The sequence below is a fragment of the Danio rerio genome, chromosome 6 (assembly GCF_052040795.2).
Source record: "Danio rerio strain M-AB ecotype USA chromosome 6, GRCz13ab, whole genome shotgun sequence".
NCBI lineage: Eukaryota > Metazoa > Chordata > Actinopteri > Cypriniformes > Danionidae > Danio > Danio rerio.
This window is the reverse complement of record NC_141026.1, coordinates 57,275,001-57,297,897: the sequence shown is the minus strand read 5'-3', so window position 1 is coordinate 57,297,897 and position 22,897 is coordinate 57,275,001. Positions and strand designations below refer to the sequence as shown.

Genomic DNA, 22,897 nt, shown 5'->3' with positions numbered 1-22,897 from the left:
GACAGCAAAGGAGACTGTGTGAAATATGACAGAGGAAAAACAATATCCTGCTGAGACCCCGCCCATAGACTTGTGTCCTCTGTAGTGGACATTGCGTTTTCATTAATTTTCTTTGAATTTTTTGAGCTACTCTGTCAAGTCCTGTTGTACTGTTTAGAGGACATCCTCGGCTTATGTCTTTTGATTGGCTGGCATGCTTCTCGTGGGTTTCTGCCGGGTACTCCGGTTTCCCCCACAAGTCTAAACACATGCAATGGGTTGCAGCTGGAAGGGCATTCGCTGTGTAAAACATATGCTGGATAAGTTGGCGGTTCATTCCACTGTGATGACCCCATTTTAATAAAAGGACTAATCCGGAAAGAGAATGAATGAATAGTGATTGGCCTGCATTACCCAGGGGTGTCTAAACTCGGTCCTGGAGGGCCGGAGTCCTTTAGAGTTTAGCTCCAACCCTAATCAAACACACCTAAACCAGCTATCTGCCAGTTACGAGGAGAACATGCAAACTCCACACAGAACGTGCTGCCCCCTTTCCTTAAATAATACATTTAAATCAGTTTTCCACCAAACTCTACTCTCAGGTCAATTGGAACATCAATTCGAGTTGCATTATGACATTGTTTTATAGTATTGCATTTTACCTATGCGTAAAATATTAAATATTATTATGTCATCACAGTAAAATACTGTAAATGAGAAATATATGACAGATATTGACAAAAACTTAAATATTGATTGTAATAATTACAGTTATAAAGAGTGTAGATAATGACAAATAAGGCAAAATAAATGATAAAGAAAATATAATTAAACCAGTTATTACATTATAATTTGACTACCATGTCTTCTCTCCAAGTATATAGTCCCTCTCTCTCTCTCTCTCTCTCTCTCTCTCTCTCTCTCTCTCTCTCTCTCTTTCAAAAAATTAAAAAGAGCTTTATTGATATGACTTCTGAAGTGTTTCCAAAGCATTACATAAACAATAAAAAAGTAGACATTATATAAAACATACAACCACCAGCCACTTCATTAGGTACACCTTAATAGCACTGGGTTGGAGCCCTTTTTGCCTTCAGAACTGCTTTAATCCTTCGTGGTTAGATTCAACAAGCTACTGGAAATATTCCTCAGAGATTTTGCTCCATATTGGCATGATAGCATCACGCAGTTGCTGCAGATTTGTCGGCTGCACATCCATGATGCGAATCTCTTGTTCCACCACATCCCAAAGGTGCTCTATTGAATTGAGATCTGGTGACTGTGGAGGCCATTTGAGTACAGTGAAGTCATTGTCATGTTCAAGAAACCAGTCTCCTCTGACCTCTGGCATCAACAAGGCATTTACACCCACAGAACCGCCGCTCACTGGATATTTCCTCTTTTTCATACCATTCTCTGTAAACCCTAGAGATGGTTGTGTGTGAAAATCCCAGTAGATCAGCAGTTTCTGAAATACTCAGACCAGCCCGTCTGGCACCAACAACCATGCCACGTTCAAAGTCACTTGAATCACCTTTCTTCCCCATTCTGATGCTCAGTTTGAACTGCAGCAGATCGTCTCGACCATGTCTGCATGCCTAAATGCATTGAGTTGCTGCCATGTGATTGGCTGGTTAGAGATTTGCGTTAGCAAGCAGTTGGATAGGTGTACCTAATAAAATGGCCTGTTAGTATATATAAACAATGCAGACTAATATAATTAACAAAAAGGAAATTAAAAATAGAATAAAATAATAAAAAAATAGCAATAACTGTCCATTCATTCAGATGGTGATAAAGTTTCTGAAAAAATCTTCCTATCTGTTTGTGTGTGTGTGTGTGTGTGTGTGTGTGTGTGTGTGTGTGTGTGAGAGAGAGAGAGAGAAAATCGGAGTAAACCAAGGCACATATATACTGTATATATATGAGCAATATCACACTCTTAGCAGTGCGATATGGCTGTATATCGGCACTAGTGGGAGGCCTTGGTGCCTTAGTGCCCCCACCAGTGCCGATATACAGCCATATCGCACTGCTACGAGTGTGATATTGCGTATATACAACAGTTTGACGGCATAATTGTGTATGTAAAAACTAAATCAAACATGGAGAGTTTAAAAAAACCTTTTGTATGAGGAACTACTTTCTTCTGGATTCAAATCATAAGCTGACAGTTAAACAGTTGAGCAAGCATCTTTTAAACTTTAGATCTGTAGTGTCTGCTTTTTGCTGGCTGTATGTGGGCGGAGTAATACACAAAGGGTAAGGCTGCAGGAGTTCTGATATTGCAGAATATCGCACGGCTATCAGCCAATCAGATTTGAGAATTAAAATTATATATATATATATATATATATATATATATATATATATATATATATATATATATATATATATATATATATATATATATAATTTTAATAACAGTGTAGTGTGAAAATGCATTTTTGATTGCACACTTTCTCATGCAGTACAGTGGGAGGTGTTTTAGATGCAGTGCAGTAGTCACCGCTTGAAATGTCAAGCACTCATTTTGATTAAAAAGACGCTTTCAAAGGTCAGTCCAGCAGATGGCGCCAATGTTGTTGCTAAGGAACATCGACCCATATAAGGTGACATGAGGATGGACAGGTGTAAACGGCAGGAATCACTGTAGAAACAAAGAAACTGCAGCTGTCAGTCTAAAAATACCCCCGGTGCCCTTTAAGACTCTGACAGAGAGCATATAACTGATTTATTCCCAATAGTATATTTATTTTAAGACTGTTTATATGACATCCTAAATCACAAATCTGTAATTTCAAATTCAGGACAGACATTCATTCTTGTAAAAAAAAAAAAATCTCTATTAAAATAAAAGTTAGAAACACATTAAAATGTATGTTTATATTATTCAAATGTGCATAAAGATAGGGGTTTTGTCACTTCTGAGTCTTTCTGAGAGATATTGAGATAGTTCATATAGGGATAGTTCACCCAAAAATTACAATTCTGTCATATTTTTCATCTTTAGGTATCCTTATTCTGCTTCTCCCCCCCCCCCCCCCCCAAAAAAAAAGGAAAAACTATTTACTCTCCCTCAAGTGACGATGAGTTTCTTAACTAATGAACACCTTTCATTTAATTATTTTCCTTCGGCTTAGTCCCATATCCTCAGAGGTCGCCACAGCGGAATGAACCGCCAACTTATCCAGCATGTGTTTTACACAGCAGATATTCTTCCAGCTGCAACCCATCACTGGGAAACACCCATACACACAGGGGCAGATTTAGTAAATTAGGAGTAAATTAAGCAATTCCAGCCATGGGGCCCACTTTTCCTATTTTAATTTATTTTTAATTGGGTTATTTTTGCATTTTTTTTTCTTATATCACACAATCGTTTCTTTTCTACATTTAGTCTTAATGCAAAATAATTATAACAACATGTAAAGCATCTTGTAAAATGTTTAAAATCACTTGTTTTCTTAAAATGAATTCACAACAAAAAATTATATATAAAATATTTAGTTTTTAAAATAAATCTTTACCTAAATTGACTGCTGGACTTCTTGAGGTTGGCGATACATTTGCGCAGATGTAGGAAACATTAAACATTTAATTTTTTAGACACTCGTTATACCAAATATGACAGAAAATGATGTTTTATGTAAGTTATAGCTATAATTTATACTTATAGGTATTTATTTGGGGGCCCTCAGATTTTCTGGGGCCCTAAGCAGCCACTTATCTTGCTTATTCAAGATATCACACTTATTCAATTGCCCTATGGCGCATGGTTTTGGATTGTGGGGGAAACTAGAGCACTTAGAGGAAACCCATGCCAACACGGGGAGAACATGCAAACTCCTCACAGAAATGACAACTGACCCAGGGACTCGAATCAGCGACCTTCTTGCTGTGAGGCGACTGCTGAACTCTGTTAAACACTAAAGAAGATATTTTGAAGAATGCTAAAAACTTGTATTGATTTCCATAATATTTATGTTTGGATGCTATGGATGTCAATAGTCAGAGATTTTTTTCATCTTTCTTCAAAATATCTACTTCAGTGTTCAACAGAATAGAGAAGAGGAGAGTAAATAGTTACAATACATTTTTGGGTGAACTATCTCTTTATTACGAGCTGCCTAACCTACACACACCTGCTCTATAGTAAAATAAACCGATTTTTATACGTTTATCACGTATTAGTCTGCAGCTCAGGGAACCATTTTCTATATTATTCTGAGAAACGAATCGTATACCTGTTTACTGTACTGTTACTTTTGTTGGTGAGGGTGTTTCTGTTCAAACAGGAAGTGGCTCCGCATCTCCCGCGCTCTTTCTGTCTTTCACAGTCGAATCATCAGCAAAGCGCGCCTCACTGACACTTGGTTCGTTGCCTTAGAAACTAGAAACTATCGCTAACCGTTTTTATTTGGCAGATAACTATCAATTAACCGATTTATTACATTTTTATTTAGTTTTCACTTCATAAATAACTTTTTTCTTCAAATTACTTGGCTTGAAAACCTGTCCAATGAGTAATTTATACGAAAATATCGACAACCAAGAAGATTTGGACTTTCCATTACTCTTCTTGTACAACCAACCTGGCAACGACTTGCCTCCTGATGACCCAGGTTAGTGTGTATTACTAATTTAGAAAGACTGTCTTTGATATCAAGTGTTTATTATTCTAAATTAGTGTATTATACTTATTTATATAAAAGCAATGTCTTACTAATTGTATTAAGTTAATCATTTGTCTAACGTAATGATATATCAATACTCAATATGATTAGTACTATAGTCACATTATTTGGTGTCCTTGTTACATTAGTTTGACTACTGAGTAACATTAATTAATTTCTTGTACTCAATAATATGGTTAGGGTTAGAATGCAGGTTTGTTTTAGGGTTATTTGCATGTAATTATGCACAAATATTTATAGTACATGGTTTCTGCAGGATCTTAGAAAGTCCTAAAATGTCTTGATTCTCAATATCCAAATTTTAGTCCTTAAAAAGTCTTAAATCTACAAAAATATTGTGTTGTTGGTCTCAAATCTTTTTAAACAGGTCTTAATTTTCATTTGTTTATGTTTTGCTGCCAAATCTGGCCATCACAAACACTCATCTGAATAAAACTTTAAGCTTTTTATTTAAAAAGGTCATTTTTTAATTCTATTTATCATACTAGTTTAATTATTTTCCTTACAGTAACATTTGTTTAAAGGTTCTTCTTGTATTTACTGCTGAGGACACCGACCTAGACAGATTGTTGTGCATAGATTTAGTTTTTAAAACTTTTAAAACATTTGTTAATTTAAAAAAAAATTATTTAAAAAGAAAGTTTACGCTGAAAAAAGTGTATGGATACAAGTAGAGATTGCTTGTTTTTATACAATATTTAAAATATTTAGCTAAGAAATAAAATCTAAAATATTGGTGTTTTTTTATTATTAATCTATTATTGTATTGTTAAACTTATTAAATTATAATTTTTTTTGGATAGGGCAAATAAAAAGCTTTTCCATCTGGGCCATTTGAAAAATTCCTTAGCCTTTAGCCCTCCTATGGGTCTAGAATTGTATTCATAATGGTCTTAAAAATGTCTTAAAGTCTTCAGTTTAACTCTGTGAAACCTGCAGAAAGCCTGTAGTAAGTACACAGAACATGTGTTGCAAGGACATCTTAAAATAAAGTATAACCCAAGGGTTAATTCAAATATTTAAAGTTTTACCATTATAGTATTTTGGACACATCATGGTATTACCCCTTTGCATTGGGGAGTTTGAGCATGCTCTGAGTTCAGAAGTGGGTTACTCACATTAAGTGAAACCAAATGTAGTGGAAACTTTCACTGCAGCTAAACCATCTCTAGAATTAGCAGAAAACAGCCTGGTTTACTGGAAACATCCGGAAACCTTTCTTCTTAATATCCAGCTATAAGAATAATATAATTCTAAATCTAATTAAAATACCATGCAATCTATATATATTTGTGAAATGGCTTTTAAAAAGGTACAATTCACAGAAATGTACATTTACTACTCTCAAGTGGTTGCAATTTGTTGAATCTTTAATTTAGTTCAACACAAAATTAAAGACTGCTGTGTTAAAAAAATACTATTAAAATACTCAAACATTGTTCAAGTTGTCAACGTTTGTCCTCAACAGAAGCAGGAAACTAGATTATGTGGTAACACTTTACAATAACAGTACATGCATAATGATGTGGTAATATGTAAACTAAACATTACTGTATTATGAATTAATGATGAGATAAGGCGTGCGCTAATCATGAACTAAGTTTAACTACAACACGAGTGACAAAAGTTCATGTGTGAATAACGTCTACCTTAATTACTTGTTAGTACGTGTTGTTAATTCATGTATTGATTAACATTTAAATTTAAGCTAAATGTAACCGACATGAACTCATGAGCTGTTAATGGATAGTCATGTCATGACTTTACTTAGGCCCCGTTTACACTAGTGCGTTTTAGTTTTAAAACGGCGTTGTAGAATGAAAACGATCCGCGTCCACACTCGCGTTTTACCCAGCGTTTCTGAACAGCTCTCCGTCCACACCAAAACGCTGAAAACGCACATCACGTGACCACACACACACTCTCGGGCAAGCGCTGCAGCTCATCTACCCAGATGAGAGCTCTGCTTGTCGGACTGCTCATCAAGCATCTCCCACTGGATCTAATCTCACTATATTTGCTAAACGTGATATTTCATTCATGTTGTTGTCTTTATCTAACGACATAGGCCAATTCCCTGACTTTGGTCATTGGAATCTATTAAGTTACTTGTTCACGGGTAACATGTTTTGGTTAAGCGCAAAGATAAGTTAATGATTAATCCAGGTACATTGACTGATCGCTTGCCTTTATTTCCTACAATGTATAAACTTATTGTATGTTATTCTTTTATAATTATCGATTATTAAAACTGATATTCAGCAAAAGAGAGGCTGTGTTTCATATTTTCACTGAAATTGAAAGGAGGCAGTTGTTATCGGCTCCGTTTTGTTATTAATATCCACACAGTGAAGATGACGCTCATATATGCAGCACGGCGCCTCAACATTTCTGCTGTCTGTTAAGTTGCTAATATTAAAAAGAAAATAGGCAGTTCCTTAAATCATGTTTACATTTTATTGTTGAGAAAGTGAAACAACGAAGCCAAGGTGATGTGAATGAATTTATAAAGTACACTGTTCCCTTTGAAGATTTACCCGTGTCCTCGGTATGTTTTCCATATCAAACTGAGAAGGGGGAGACTGCAGCCTTGATCAAACTTGCGAAGTCTAAACTTACAAGAAGAGGATGCGAGACTGAACTGTGTGTGGGCTACTTAATATTGAGGAAAAGCCCCAATCAGATAGGCGAACGTTTGCAGCCCCGCCTCCGTTTTCAGATGTCTCCGTCTTTCCCCATCCACACTGAGACGGAGCAGCAGCGTTTTAGAATGAAAACGGCCTCTCCAGCGTTTTCGAAACGCTCCGTTTTCGGCGCTCGAGAACTCCAGCGTAGTGTGGACGGATGGCGTAACCGTAGCAAAACTTATGCGTTTTCAAACTAAAACGCATTAGTGTAAACGGGGCCTTAGAGGGGCACATCATCATTAACTCCTCTTTCATGAACTCCTGTGTTTAAACTGTTGATGCTGATGTTGACAGAGCACTTTTCTATTGTTATTCAGTGTAAACGCACTAGACGGATGTGCATAAGGAGATCATGAGTAATTAAGAATGGGTTAATGATGATGTACCCCTCCAAGTAAAGTCATGATATAATTATATACATTAACATGTCATGAGTTCATGATGGTTAAATTAAGCATAAACTAACGTTGTAATTAATACATTAATTAACAAACAGTCATGTACTTACAAGTAATTAAAGTAGCTGTTATTCACACATGAACTCATGTGACTCATGTCGTAGTTCAAGAGTTCCCACTTAGATATGCTCAGCATTTATTGCAGGTTTGGCATGCTGTCCCAGGAGAGAACCCTGAGCTTAAAGATACTTGAGCCCAAGGCTCCCTCCTGGTCAATAAGCATATAAGCAACCCAGGCTCATTGTGGAAACGTAGCCCCACGGACGTTTATGGAGGTTTCTGGACGTTTCAGTTTTTGTTTTTGCAAATCCGCGAGAGGCCGCTGTGTGCGCTTTTTCGTATCTCGAATGTCTCTCGCGAGTGCCGTTCGCGCCCGCGCTGTTCTCGCGTCAACCCACCAGAGGTCGCTGTCTGACTGACCGAATGATTGACTGCGCGACCGGCCAATCGGCTGACCCACCCTCCTCCTTCCATGAACCCAACCAGTTTTACCGATTGTCCCGCCCGCCCGCTCACTTCCCTAAACCCGAGCAACAATTTAAATTTTTTTTTTTTTTTACCACATTCTCACCCTGTTATGAACTCGTTCGCTTTATTTTTTGGATTCTGTTTTTGTCTTACCTGGTTTCTGGAACCGCTCTTCCCCAGACTCGAACCCGGACGCCTTTGTCAACTCCTCCTCTTTGCATCTCAAGTCAGCCGGTGCACACGATGAGCTGACTAGACAAACTGACTGCAGCGGGAAAGCCCTCCACACGGAGGTAAGCGGTTAGCCGGCAAGCGTGAAAGGGAACGACGTCACACCGCCCCGTTGCGTTCGCTTAAAAATGCAGCCATACGTACCTCCCGGAACATATTTCGTGGCCTCCAGAAACGTCCGCTGGACAACGTTTTCAGAATGAGCCTGGGTTGACTGTAACTGTTGACAACAGTGGAAGTGCCGAGTAGTAAAATCTAGAACTGTTCAATTTAAGAAAGTTCTGCTTCGTCCATGCTTTTATTTCCTTTAAGCAGGCTGATAGAACTGACGTAGCTGAAGTAAGATTAGGAATGGTGCTAATGTAGATATGTGTGTCATCAGCATAACAGTGATAACCAAGACCAAATTTTTACATATACAAACATTTAAAAAAAAAGTCAAAATATTAAAAACTTTCAAGGATTTAAGATGCTGAGAATCATACGTCATGACAATCTTGAGAAAAGGCTGTGATCTAATATTTTGGTGATAACAATTGGCGAAGTTTGTTCCCTTATCGCCACTGGCTTGCTTGATTTGGGACTTCTGTAGCTGCGCATTGATGGATTCGCTCTTCAGTGTTTGGACTTTTAGCATTGAAATACTTCATGTTCAGCTATGTTCAGCTTTTTTGACACAATCTACATTGTAAAAGCGCATTAGAAATAAACAAATTAAATTGAACTAATATTTTGTTTTCTTTCTGTTTTAGCTGATGAGCCTGGTGATCCCTCCAACAATGACCCCAATCAAACGTCTTCATGCATTCTTCAAGACCCTTCTTTGTACGGTGAGGAGTCTCAATTCTCCAACGAGCCTCTCATGTACCAGCAGTCTGATCTCAGACAGTCTTACAGTCACTCCCCCTCACTCGCTGCCCACCCTGGAAACAGCCCGAGAATTGAGATCACCTGCCCTGACCTGCACCACCACGACCATGTCCTCACCAACCCTGTGAACATCAACCCGCCCATGCTAATGGTCCCAGGCTACGATATGTCTCTCTACAGAGAGACCCAATGCCTCAGTCCAGCTAGCAGCACTTCCTCTACAAGCTGGCATTCAGATGGATATTCCCCATGCATTTCTCCCGGAGCTGGTGAAGTAAGTCCTGCCGGAGTGACCGAAGCCGATCTTTGTCCAATGATCCAAGCTATTCATGCCTCAGGTTCTCCAAACACGTCTCCTCGCACTAGCATCACTGAAGACACGGCTCTGGAACGTCGCTCAACCTCTCCACGCTCCCGCTCTTCTTCTCCGCAGGGGAAGCGCACCTACGTTCAGTACAAGACTCAGAGTCAACAATTTGGCCAAGATGAACCCGCCAAGTTTTATCCGCCGGCAAACTTGGAAGATTCACTGAATAACTTCAGCAACTTGACTAAACCCATCCCGACTAAAATTGTCAGGCCCAATGCAGATTATTCCCTCTACTCGGAGAGCCAGGCGAGCATGTTCCCAGCCATGCCGGAAGTGAAAAAAGAGTTCACTGTGGAGTCACGGTATTTCATTCCTGCCACCTGGCCCAGTCAGGTCCTCGAGGGGGTTTGTAGGTATGAAAAACTGATCAATTAATCAGACTCAGGACAAAGCCAGAGTTTTATATGTATTTGTTATTAGCAGATGGCTTCATTCACTAGCATGAGACTCTTAAGAACAAAACAAATGAGATTTACCAATATATGTGTAATGTTAGTGTCACCCGCTTCTAATGTTATTACTCAATTGAATGGCCAGTATTGGTGATTTTCAGCTAATAGATATGGGCCAGTAGGGGCCTTGTGCGCCTACTAGTAGGCTCAGAAGGCTGTTATCTTCCATACACATTGTTAATCAGCTATATTAATAGAGAATACTCTAGTTCCAGATCTGTTTTTACATTATTGTGATGGTTGGCTTTAGGGTTGGGGTTGGGTAGACGTTAAATACAATAATGGGAAATTTATTAAATGATATAAATAATTCTTGTGGTTAATCAGCTATACTAATACAAAAGAATGTTTAGCCTATTTATTTCTTCTAATAGATAGTTTTAGAGGCAAATCTGAGACATAGTTTATGCTTTTATATTTAAAAACTCCATTTCTTTATGCCTCAGATTAAAATTCTTGTTATTCCAATGGATTTTATTCCCAAAGTCTGCTTATTAAAGGGATAGTTCACCTAAAAATACAAATTGTTTCACTATTTACCCTCTCCGACGGCCTTCCAAACCTATATATATATTTATAGATTGAAAATATATTCAGTAAAGCTGAAAACCTGCAACCATCAACTTCCAGAGTAGGTAAAAGCAAACAGAAAAAGAAACTTTTGCTACAGGTGAAGGATAAATAAATGATGTCAGGTTTCATTTTTGGGTGAACTATCCCTTTAAATATGATGGTAAATTGGTTGATTTGAGCATTAAACCACATTTAATTTTAGCTTTATACATTTTCTGCATGATTTGCCTTTTTATTTCTCCTAATAAAGTTTTAGAGGCAAATCTGAGAAATAGTTTATGCTTTTATAATCAAAAAATCAGTATCTTTAAACCTCAGGTTAAAATAGTTGTTATCCCAATGGATTTTATCCCAGGATCTGCTTATTAAAGCGATAGTTCATCTAAAAATATATATATTTTTTTACTGTTTCCTCTCTCCGAAGGACTTCCAAACCTATATATATTTATAGATAGCAGATATATTCAATAAAGCTAAAAACCTGCAACCACCAGCTTCCAGAGTAGTTAAAAATCAAACAGAAAAAGAAACTTTAAGAACAGGTGAAGGATAAATAAATGATGACAGAGGTTTCATTTTTGGGTGAACTATCCCTTTAAATAAGAAAGGAAATTGATTGATTTGAGCATTAAACCACATTTAATTTTAGCTTCATACATTTCTGTCATGTTTTGCCTATTTATGTCCTCTAACAATGTTTTAGAGGCAAATCTGAGAAATAGTTTATGCTTTAATAACCAAAAACTCAATTTCTTTATGCCTCAGATTAAAATACTTGTTATTCCAATGGATTTTATTCCTAAAATCTGCTTATTAAAGGGATAGTTCATCTAAAAATACACAATTTCTTTCACTATTTACTCTTCCTCAGGGGGTTCCAAATTTTTATGCATTTCTATATAGAGGATATATTTACTAAAGCTGAAAACCTTCGACTTCCATAGTAGGTAAAAGCAAACAGAAAAAGAAACTTTTGCAACAGATGAAGGATAAATAAACGATGACATGTTTCATTTTTAGGTGAACTATCCCTTTAAATATGATGGGAAATTGATTGATTTGAGGATTAAACCACATTTGATTTTAGCTTTATACATTTTTTTCATGTTTTCCCTATTTTTTCTTTCTAACAAAGTTTTAGAGGAAAATCTGAGACATAGCTTATGCTTTTATATTCAAAAACTTAATATCTTTATGCCTCAGATTAAAATACTTGTTATTCCAATGGATTTTATTCCCAAAATCTGCTTATTAAAGGGATAGTTCACCTAAAAATACACATTTTCTCACTATTTACTCTTCCTCAAGGTTCCAAACCTATTTATATTTCTAGATAAAGGATATATTTACTAAAGCTGAATACCTGCAACCATTGACTTCCAGAGTAGGTAAAATCAAACACAATAAACGTTATAGGTTTCCAGATTTCTTCAGAATATCTTCTGTTGTGTTCAACAGAAGAAAGAAACCCATAAACGTTAAATAAAGTAGAGTAAAAGATGAGAGAATTGTGTGAAAATATTTGGGTGAACTAACTCTTTAAGTTACTAAATAAGTAATATGTGGTGGTAGTTGGTATTACTGACAGTCTGTCCTCTCCCAGTATGCCAGTGGCTGCTCTGCCTGCGCTGGACTGGCCTCTTCCATGCAGCAGTGGCCAGTATGAGCTCAGAATCGAGGCTCAACCCAGACAACACCACCGGGCCCACTACGAGACTGAGGGCAGCCGAGGGGCTGTCAAAGCATCCAGCGGAGGCCATCCTGTTGTTCAGGTAAATTGAAGACAAAGATGTGTATTTAGAGGAAAAAGGAAAGCTGTGGGAGGCCGGAAATGTAGGTTTTGTTTGATAGGATGTGTGGGAAGTGGATATAACAATTCTTTAGAATCGCTTCGTGTGAAAAAGCACGCAAATAATTGTGATTTAAAGACCTGAAACTGAGAGCGAAGAGCTTGATAAGAGAAATGAATAGGAGAGAGATAGATAGAGAGATAATGCAACCGTTGTGGTGACGTTATTTCCCTGTTACAGTGTGATGCGCACATTTAGGGAAATGAGGATCTGTGCTGTCGCTATCACTAAAACATGTCACATCAGCTACACACAGATATATGCATATCATACACACTGTATCAACATCAGTACTGTTGAAAAAGAAGATATCATGTGTTGTGATTTGATGCATACACACAGATTCTTCAAAAAAGAGCAAACAATTGCATTTAGACACAGCAAATCTTTTTTTTTTGTAATGTCATCGCAGTCACACATTTATTTATAGACTCTATTCTAATGTTAGGTCATTGCTACACTGTAAAAAAAAAAAAAAGAAATCATAAAAAAAAAGGTCTGCGAGGCAGTGGCGCAGTAGGTAGTGCTGTCGCCTTACAGCAAGAAGGTCGCTGGTTCGAATCTCGGCTCAGTTGGCGTTTCTGTGTGGAGTTTACATGTTCTCCCTGCCTTCGCGTGGGTTTCCTCCGGGTGCTCCGGTTTCCCCCACAGTCCAAAGACATGCGGTACAGGTGAATTGGGTAGGCTAAATTGTCCGTAGTGTATGAGTGTGTGTGTGTGGATGTGTGTGTGGATGTTTCCCAGAGATGGGTTGCGGATGGAAGGGCATCCGCTGCGTAATAACTTGCTGGATAAGTTGGTGGTTCATTCCACTGTGGCGACCCCAGATTAATAAAGGGACTAAGCCGACAAGAAAATGAATGAATAAAAAAAAGGTCAAATGACTGGCAGCTACGGCTGCCAAACAAAAACCATAAAATTACAATTTCTTTGTTGAAATAAAGTGCAAAAAATAATAAATCTACAGATATTTTCATTAAAATGTTTACAGAAAAACACTTATTTTACAGAATTTTCCTAGATTATTACAGTCAAGCTGTTAATTTACATATATTGTTTGTAATTTTTACGGACTTTTGTATATAATTTAAAATAACAGAAAAATACTGTATAAATTATACTGTAATTTCGGAATATTTCTGAATATATACTGTAAGTTTTGAATATAATTGGAAGTGACAAAAATTTACTGTAAAAAATTTAGAGATATTTTCTGTAAAATTAGGTTTCTTTTTTACAGTGTAGGCTGTTAGCATAGTGTGAAGCATATGCACATATTTGGCGTAGTTCACCCTAAAATTAAAATGTTTTCATCATTTGCTTTCCCTCAGCTGCTTCCAAACCATCATATATTTGTTTTTACATTGAACACAAAAGCAGATATTTTGAAGAATGTTAAAAACTGGTTGTCAAATATGAATTAATAGCTATAGTTTTCCAACATTGCTTAAAATATCTTTTTTCCCACATGAAAACATTCTAGTGATTTAAAGTAAACACAAGTGTTTTTGACCCTTACTATAGTGGTGTGTTATATGGTATTTTATTTACAACACTTTGTTAATGAATGCCCCAGCATAGTGTAGTATTAACTACAGTGAACTGATAAACTGTAATAAATGCTGTAGTATACTTTAGTTTTACTACTGTGGTTTACTGTAGTATAATATGCCCTATAGTTGTCAAACTACATAAATAGGTCATTTGTCTGTATTACTATAGATGTTATGTTACCATTGCAACTAATTCATTAGTGTATTTTACTGTAGTATAGATTAAAAGCACTATAGTATTTACTATTAATTGTTATAGTATTTTTTCATGTGAGTTTGTGTTTGGGTTTGTGACATCAGTGGCCAGATGTACCAGCAGTGCGCAAGTTAAAACATAATAATAACTTGTTCCTTATGTTTATGTAGCGCTTTTCTGGACACTCAAATCTCTTTACACATTGGGAGAAATTTCCTTATCCGGCACCAGTGTGCAGCATCCACCTGGATGATGCGACGGCAGCCATATTGTGCCAGACCACACACCACACGGTTTAACGTCTCATCTGAAAGACAGCACCCACTGAGCAGTATAGAGTCCCCTTCACTATACTGGGGCGTTAGGATCCACACAGACTGCTGGTTGAGCGCCCCCTGCTTACCTCACTAACACCACTTCTGGCTGCAACCTAGCTTTTCCATGTGGTCTCCCATCCAGGTACTGACTGGGTGCAGCCCTGTTAAGCTTCAGTGGGTGTCTATGTGAGTTGCAGAGAGCTAGCTGCCGGCTGAAGCCTAGTAGCCTAGTAGTGACTTAAAGGGACACAACTTACAAACCACTAAATATTTTTGTATCGCACCACTAAATTTAGTTTAAACAACGCTACGTTCCAACTAAATATTTAAGGCAGCTTCCCCCATGTTCACATTGAGGAGCTTACAATGATTATAAAGATTGATCTCCCTCTGCTCCCAGCCTCATTTTCCTCGCAAATCTCACGTTGTTTTCGGTTTGTGGAAGAAGATTTTAATTTTCTTTTCAAGAGTTTACACTTAGCTGATGATTGATTATAAAGCTTTTTTGGCATGCTGTCCCGGGAGGGAGCCCTGAGCTCACAAGATCCTCAAGCCCGGGGCTCCCTCTCGTTTGCAAGGTAAGAGGGGAGTTTGAGCTCAGGTAGATCTCGAGAACTCCTTTGCTGTTGTAGCTAATGAACAAAGTGATTGCTCTTAAGAGATAACTACTTACTAGGAGCATGTCTATGGTGCTGATTTGGATTAGTCAATTAACTTAAGTTGCATGTTTTTGGACGGTGGGAGGAAACCGGGGAACCCGGGGGAAACTCACATAAGCACGGGGAGAACGGGTAAAATCCACACAGAAACATCAGCTTGCTTGGTAAGGACTAGAACCAGTGACATTATTGCAGAGAGGCAACCACTGGGCCACCGTGCCACCCATTCAGGAAAGAAGGAGTAGTAGTAGGGGTGGAAGGGGGGATTCTTCAAAACGAAGATGGCTGTGATATGGAACTTAGGTTATTTATAGTGGCTTAGAAATCGTCTGATTGGTGAATTATAAATTGAATAATGCGGGACCGGCTGCAAGCAATCTCATCTAGTTTATAAATAAACTTCACTCAAGGAAGGTTTTGTGGTTATTGTATCCGTCAATTAAAATGGGAATTTCTTCATGACTGAGTTTTTCTACCTGCAATTTTCTCTTTCATATATTAAAAAATCAAGTGTAATGTTTTAACAAATTCATGTGTATTTTGCGTGCATTTAGGGCTCATGATGCAGGTGTGTGCGTCGTCTGTTATTAGTGACTGACTGTAATGTACTATAAAAATGTATTTTGTTATTGAATTTTCATAGAACAGTTTCATATAGATGCATTAGTTGCAGAATTTTAAAGCAGTTTAACGATTTAAATGCTTCTTATTGGAAATTACGTCATTCAATGCGACTATGCATGACTTTACAAAGAGCTTACGGTTTGCCTTAAGAACATGTGGTGTAATCGAAGAACAAAATTAGTCACAAATTAGCTAGTAGTTTACGTTCTAGTTTAGGAAAGAACTTACGAACAGCTGCTGCAAGCCCTTCACAGATAAGTAAATGATGACAGTGTTTTCTTTTTTCATTGACCTGTCCTTTTAAAGTCTGCGTGAACTGGAAGCTGCGATCGTGTTTTTTTTTCTCTCGTATTGTGACGCAGTTCCTAGAGAAACGGAACATTCATTCATTCATTTTCTTGTCGGCTTAGTCTCTTTATTAATCCGGGGTCGCCACAGCGGAATAAACTGCCAACTTATCCAGCAAGTTTTTACGTAGCGGATGCCCTTCCAGCCGCAACCCATCCCTGGGAAACATCCACACACACATTTACACACACACACACACTCATACGCTACGGACAATTTAGCCTACCCAATTCACCTGTACCGCATGTTTTTGGACTGTGGGGGAAACCGGAGCACCCGGAGGAAACCCACGTGAACGCAGGGAGAACATGCAAACTCCACACAGAAATGCCAACTGAGCCGAGGATCAAACCAGCGACCCAGCGACCTTCTTGCTGTGAGGTGACAGCACTACCTACTGCGCCACTGCGTCACCCAAAAACAGAATATCAAATGAGAAAAAAGTGGGTGTGGCTTGTTTTTTTACTGCGAACTGATTGGATGTAGTAAAGGGATTTCATTCAGAAAGATTATTACAACCTAACAAGCTCCTCCTCCTCACCTTTTTTCTTTGCTCTGTCATTTGAAGGAGGCGTAGTTAAGTATTTTAGCTACCCCCACTATCTCAGATACACCTTATCTGAGAATTTAACTGAAAACAAACAGGATGTGCATTTTCAGATTTCAATTTTAGATTACAAGGGCAAACTTTTTTTAATGACACACACAGATGAATTGTTCACCACAATTAATTAATTAAATTAATTAATTAATTCATTCATTCATTTTTTGGCTTTGTCCCTTTATCAATCCGGAGTGAAGTGCCTGAACTTGCAATGAGAGCAAACAAAATCAACAGGGTTAGGTTTGATGTCATGTGAATTTTAACTGTGTTTTGGGCTGTCTCAGTTGCGAGGGTACACCGGGACGGAGCCGCTGGTTCTCCAGATCTTTATCGGCACGGCTGATGACAGGAACCTTAGGCCTCACGCCTTTTACCAGGTCCACCGAATCACCGGCAAGACCGTCACCACCAACAGCCAAGACCGAATGCTGAACGGAACCAAGATCCTGGAGGTGCCGTTGGAACCCAAGGAGAACATGAGAGCTGTGTAAGAACATTATTATTATCACATTCAGTTCAATTCAGGTTTATTTGTAAAGCGCTTTTCACAGTAATTATCCTTACACATGAAGAAGAATGGGTAGCATGGTGGCTCAGTGTTTAGCACTGTCGCCTCATAGCAAGAAAGTTGCGGGTCCCAACGGGTCCAGTTGGCATTTCTGTGTGGAGTTTGCATGTTCTCCCGTGTTGGTGTGGGTTTCCTCCAGGTGCTCCGGTTTCCCCCACAGTCCAAACACATGCACTATAGGTAAATTGGATAAACAAAATTGGCCATAGTGTAAAGTATGATTGTGTGTGTGTGTGAATGAGTGTGTATGGATGTTTTCCAGTAGTGGGTTGTGGCTGGAAGGGCATCCGCTGCATAAACATATGCCTGAATAGTTGGTGGTTCAGTCCGCTGTGGCGACCCCTGATTAATAAGGGACTGAGCCAGAATGGTATATGCCAGAAATAAATTAAAGAAGCCCCAGAATAGAGATCTGCGCGGGACTAAATTCCCGCTCCTGCCTGCACCCGCCAGGTTTTATCCCGAACCAGACCGCTCCCGCTTATATTCAGCATTTGTTGTCCCGCTGCCTGCCCCGCCCCGTTTTCTACCCGCCATGCCCGTTCCCGCTAACGGACAGGGGGGGAGATCAACACTGAAAACCACCCAGCTGTACAGCTGTATAAACAAACACACACACAAGCACAAACAAGTGACACACACACACACATTGACAGCGTCTCCCTCTCTCTTTCATTCACACACACACATATACACACACACACACAGAGAGAGAGAGCACAAAGCTCACACAGACAGCAACAAACAAGCTAAACGGAGCATCATGCTGTCTCTTTCACACATATACATGCGCGTACTTGCTTGATCGGGAGTGGGGAGCCAGGAGCGATATTGTTGAACCGCCCGCTTCTGTCCAAAATTAAACCTATTACCGTCCGCTCCCACGCTTAATTGGAAATTTATTCCCGCGCTACAGAAATGTGGTCGGGTCCTCTACCCCAGAAAGAATGAAACATGAACAGCAGTGATAAAAGGAAGGTTTACTTGTTAAAAGTCTGTTTTTGTTTATAGAATTGACTGTGCCGGTATTCTGAAGCTGAGGAACGCTGACATCGAGCTGAAGAAAGGAGAGACGGATGTGGGACGGAAAAACACCCGTGTGAGATTGGTCTTCCGTGTCCATATTCCTCAACCTGGAGGACAGTGGCTTTCTCTCCAAGTGGCCTCGCAGACCATTGAATGCTGTATGCATTTACATTTTTCAATTAAATCTTACTTAACTCATTGGCCCACATTCTTTTGCGCTTACTTTTGCATGAAAAGCTTTATAATATTAATGCTCTTATATGTGAATTTTAGATATTTAAATGTAATTATTACATTTAAATAAGTATATAAAGAGTTCAGATGCAAAAAAGCTACGTTCTGAATCAGAATTTTTTTTTTTTCTCAGATCAGATTTTTTTGCATGGCTGTTCACATTGTTGACATAAATGTGGCCAATATCAGATTTGCTGTGTGAACAGATCATGGTCCTAAACTGACCCGCATGCGCAAAAGTACAATTACGGACAGCACAAAATGTCTAATTATGCACACAGTGTGTATACAGTATGAAGTAAGCATGTTGTCGGATTATGCTTAATATGATTATTGCCCTTTTCACAGACAGCCGTGGTGTATTTCACGAACTGTGATACTACTAATTTCGTGCAATTCGTTATTTGACACCTAAAATAAGTCTCTTGTGATTGAAAACACTGATCATTTGTGATTTATGACAACCGCGGTGCGCGTCTTTCTGACCACCGGTCTAAGGAACTCATCAAGGGTTAATAATACAAAATATTTTATTGTAAAGCATTTTATAGAAAATATTAATTTAAAAGAGAGATCTAGAATGCTGCGTTCACATCAGATGCATGTCAAGCGTGAAAGATTTACATGTTAAGTCAATGCAAACACGCGAATAAACATCCTGCGGCGCGATACGGCGTGAATTTCGCGAATTGTGCGGTGCAAATGGTGAATACATCGGATGGTGTGGCGCGACATGAGTGTTTTGCGCGTTTAACGTGCGTTTGACGTGAATCACTCGAGTTCAAAAATCTGAACATCAGCGGAAATTAGCGCCGCGTTAACCAATCAGGAGCTTGCTCTTGTGGGGGCGTGATTGTGACGTATCGTACAGTTCATTAAACTGGGCTTGGCTCTGTCAGAAGCACCGCTGAAAGCCTCCGTCATCCAGGTTCAGTTTCTGGAGGAGTTTATGAGCTCACAGAGCTGGATGCAACTCTGAAAGGATGTAGTGGACTCAGACACGACTCTAAACGTATCAACTCTGTTTTTCAGCCTTCATAAAGCAAATAAACACTCTTATTTCCTTAATAAAATCCATGTTTGCCATTTAGCAATGAAGCTAGAGTTGCGGGGCAGACAGAAGCCCTGCCCATCACACGAGAATCCGCGACTGTTCTGAAGTGAATTTGACAAGCGAATGAAGCGGTTTCATGCGGGAATGAAGCGAGTAAACTCAAATGTTCACGTGGCTATTTACGCGCGAATATCGCGATTTATCCGCGAGTTATGCGTCTGGTGTGAATGCAGCATTAGGGTGTACTCATTCATATTAGCACTATTCATATCTAAAAACATAAGATTTTACAGTATATTTATATATTTATTTATGTATTTCGTTAATCTTTAGTTGTAATAATTCTGATAAAAAATAGTCAAATATAACGTTTTAATCTTAATAAATGTCTTGGGTGGTCTGCCAGCTCAAAGGTCCGGTCATGAGCATCCAGCAGTGGAGCATCAGGACACAGATCACTCTTCAGTTCTGGGCGGAGCGCAGATGATCCTCAGAGGCCAGAACTTCACTCCAGAGTCAAAAGTCATCTTCTTTGAGAAAACGCATGGTGAGTCAAACTCCTCTGCTGATTATTAGTGCAAACCAATGGAATTTCTGTGTGTAGTTTGCACGTTCTCCCCATGTTGATGTGGGTTTCCTCCAGGTGCTCCGCTTTCCCCCACAGTCGAAAGACATGCGCTATAGGTGAATTACATAAAGTAAATTGGCCGTAGTGTGTGTTTGTGAATGTGAGAGTGTATGGGTGTTTCCCAGTACTGGGTTGCAGCTGGAAGGGCATCTGCTTTGTAAAACATATGCTGGATAAGTTGGCAGTTCATTCCGCTGTGGTGACCCTGATGAATAAATGGAATAAGCCGAAGGACAATGAATGAATGAACATAATATTTCGATATGTGAGACATTCCAGCAATTCGGGCAGGCAGGAGAGTAGTGTAGAAATAATTGTTAAATCTGTAGCCCTTGTAAAATGTAATCTTTAAAGGGAAAAATTAAATTAGGAACCAATTTCACCTTTTTTGAATGAATAACTTTCACATAAGGTGAAATCAGCTTGTAATTTGGTGCTGTAGCATCTTAACAACGACACACAACTCTATTAATATTTGACTTCTGCAGGCGTTGTCAGCCATCCGTGAAGATGATTAGCATACAGTTTGTTTAAAGGTGCATTGATGTGCTTTGCATATACTGAAAAATGGTGGTCTAGGCTGGAGTCATGAAGTGTTGGATTACACGAGAGACTGCAACACGAGAGTGAAAAACAGATAAGACTTGCAAAGCTTGCATAAACACAAACACAGCACACACTGTTTTTAAAGATGTCAGAAACCTCAGAACCAACACCTACACACTGTTCGTTTACACGATATATGTAGACCAAATGTGAATGTTTTGTTTAGGTTTTTTGGGAGTTTATAACAAATGATTTTTTATAATACATACAGTGCTCAGTAGGTATGGGTATTGTTAAGTTTTTATTAATAATATTACTACTTTTATTGATACCACTTATTGGTTCGGTTCTTTAACAGTTCTCTTATCTGTATTTTTTATGAAAAAAAATAACAAATAGAAATGAACAACTTTATTTTATTTTATCTTTTATAAAATACTAAAATAAAACAACAAAAAACAAAACAAAACCAATTATTTTAAACATAAATACAATTTTTCCTGTAAAAGAATGTAGTATGGTGTAAAGAAAAATGACTCTCAGTTTTTAATCATTCTTCTGCAGAAAAAATCGACATGTTTGACTTTTCTGGCAGAAGTCAGGATCTTTCTTTTATAGTGCTCCCTGCAGTTGAAAATACCCTCTTTGAGTTGCAAAATGCAGTTAAATGAGATAATGTTGATGATTTTAATCATTTTTTCATTAACGCATTCGTATAAATGTGTTAACGGTGTTTTGGGAGTTAACTGTGTTTTTAATACAGTTTTGGATCATCTTGCAATGTAAAAACAAGCAGTTTTTTTTATCATATATTAATAAGCACAGTTTATTATTAGGCTATTTATAGGCTATATTTGTAAATGCAGCTGCTGTAAAAGCATTTTTAATGTTGAAGATGTATTTAGGCTACTGCAGAAAAAAATACTGTTTTCATTGTAACCGAGTGTGTTTATTTGACAGTGTTGGGCAGTAACGTTACTAGCTTAACTACATTTCTCAGTAGCTTGGCGGTAGCATCGATATTTTATTAGTCAAGTAGCGTCCACACCAGCTACATTTAGAGATTGCGGATCAATAAGTGACGGCACCGACATTCACGGAGCTGTGGGGCCGGTGTGTAGCCGGTGATAGTACATCCATATGATGGCTAGAATGAGAAATTCTTCTTCTTCCTGTTTTACGGTGTTCGACAACAAACTTTTTGGTGCGTTACTGCCATCTCTGGTTGGCAATGTTGCCAACAGAAACTTGCTTGATGGAAAGATGACTGAGGAGTTATTTTTGAAGAGTTATTCCTTGTGACCATACCTCGAGAATTACATGTTAAGATGCAATAACTTGTGTTTCTGTTTAGTACAGCATACTATTTACAGTAAATAACTGATCTGACTATTCTGCCTCATATGTTTCATTGTCAGTTTTATTATTCACAAAGATATGATTGACTTGGATTTAAGTTGCTTCGATTTAAAAATAAAAATAGCAAAAATAGCTTAGATGTAGCTAAGCTACTTTTGCCTTGTAGCTTTTAGCTTAGCTTGCTACTTTTCCCAGGGGGGTAGTTTTAGTGTAGTTAAGCTACATTTTAAGTAGAGTATAGCTAATAGCTTAGCTCACTACATTTTTCAAGTAGCTTGCCCAACACTGTTATTTAACTATTAATATTTTACAAATTTAGGTGATTGACTGCTGGCATAACGATGTGGATGATGTAAAGTTACCGTTAGTAGCTAGGCAGTCAAAACTTTGCACTGCAGTTAATGCACTTTTGAAAGATACTTTCACTTAGCCAGATTGTTTGCGTTTCCGCTTATACAAGAAAACAACTTGTTGCAACGGGAATTGTCGCTGTCCACTCTGGAAATACAATTCGTTTGGATGACTCCGCAACCTCACGAGCTGCTG

General features: G+C 38.3%; 4 protein-coding genes across 10 annotated transcripts in view; 2 read left to right on the top strand and 2 right to left on the bottom strand.

The window, feature by feature from the left end:
• slc12a5a (solute carrier family 12 member 5a) overlaps nucleotides 1–22,897 on the top strand; it is a 2,560,186-nt gene that overhangs the window by 1,304,682 nt on the left and 1,232,607 nt on the right. The window lies entirely within an intron of this gene.
• nav1b (neuron navigator 1b) overlaps nucleotides 1–22,897 on the bottom strand; it is a 947,042-nt gene that overhangs the window by 450,934 nt on the left and 473,211 nt on the right. The window lies entirely within an intron of this gene.
• The window catches only part of LOC148679702 (uncharacterized), a 378,972-nt gene that overhangs the window by 305,508 nt on the left and 50,567 nt on the right, over nucleotides 1–22,897 (bottom strand). The gene's annotated exons all lie outside the window — the stretch shown is intronic.
• nfatc2b (nuclear factor of activated T cells 2b) overlaps nucleotides 3,354–22,897 on the top strand; it is a 35,495-nt gene continuing 15,951 nt past the window's right edge. For all 7 annotated transcript variants that reach the window (XR_015494327.1, XR_015494328.1, XR_015494326.1 and 4 more), the window contains exons 1-6: nucleotides 3,354–4,604; nucleotides 9,273–10,113; nucleotides 12,389–12,557; nucleotides 17,221–17,423; nucleotides 18,516–18,688; nucleotides 20,225–20,365. Coding sequence is in view for 2 of the 7 variants with exons in the window: in XM_087258192.1 (XP_087114318.1) it covers nucleotides 4,502–4,604; nucleotides 9,273–10,113; nucleotides 12,389–12,557; nucleotides 17,221–17,423; nucleotides 18,516–18,688; nucleotides 20,225–20,365 (1,630 nt within the window). In the remaining 5 variants the exon portion in view is untranslated. The remainder of the gene's footprint in view (nucleotides 4,605–9,272; nucleotides 10,114–12,388; nucleotides 12,558–17,220; nucleotides 17,424–18,515; nucleotides 18,689–20,224; nucleotides 20,366–22,897) is intronic.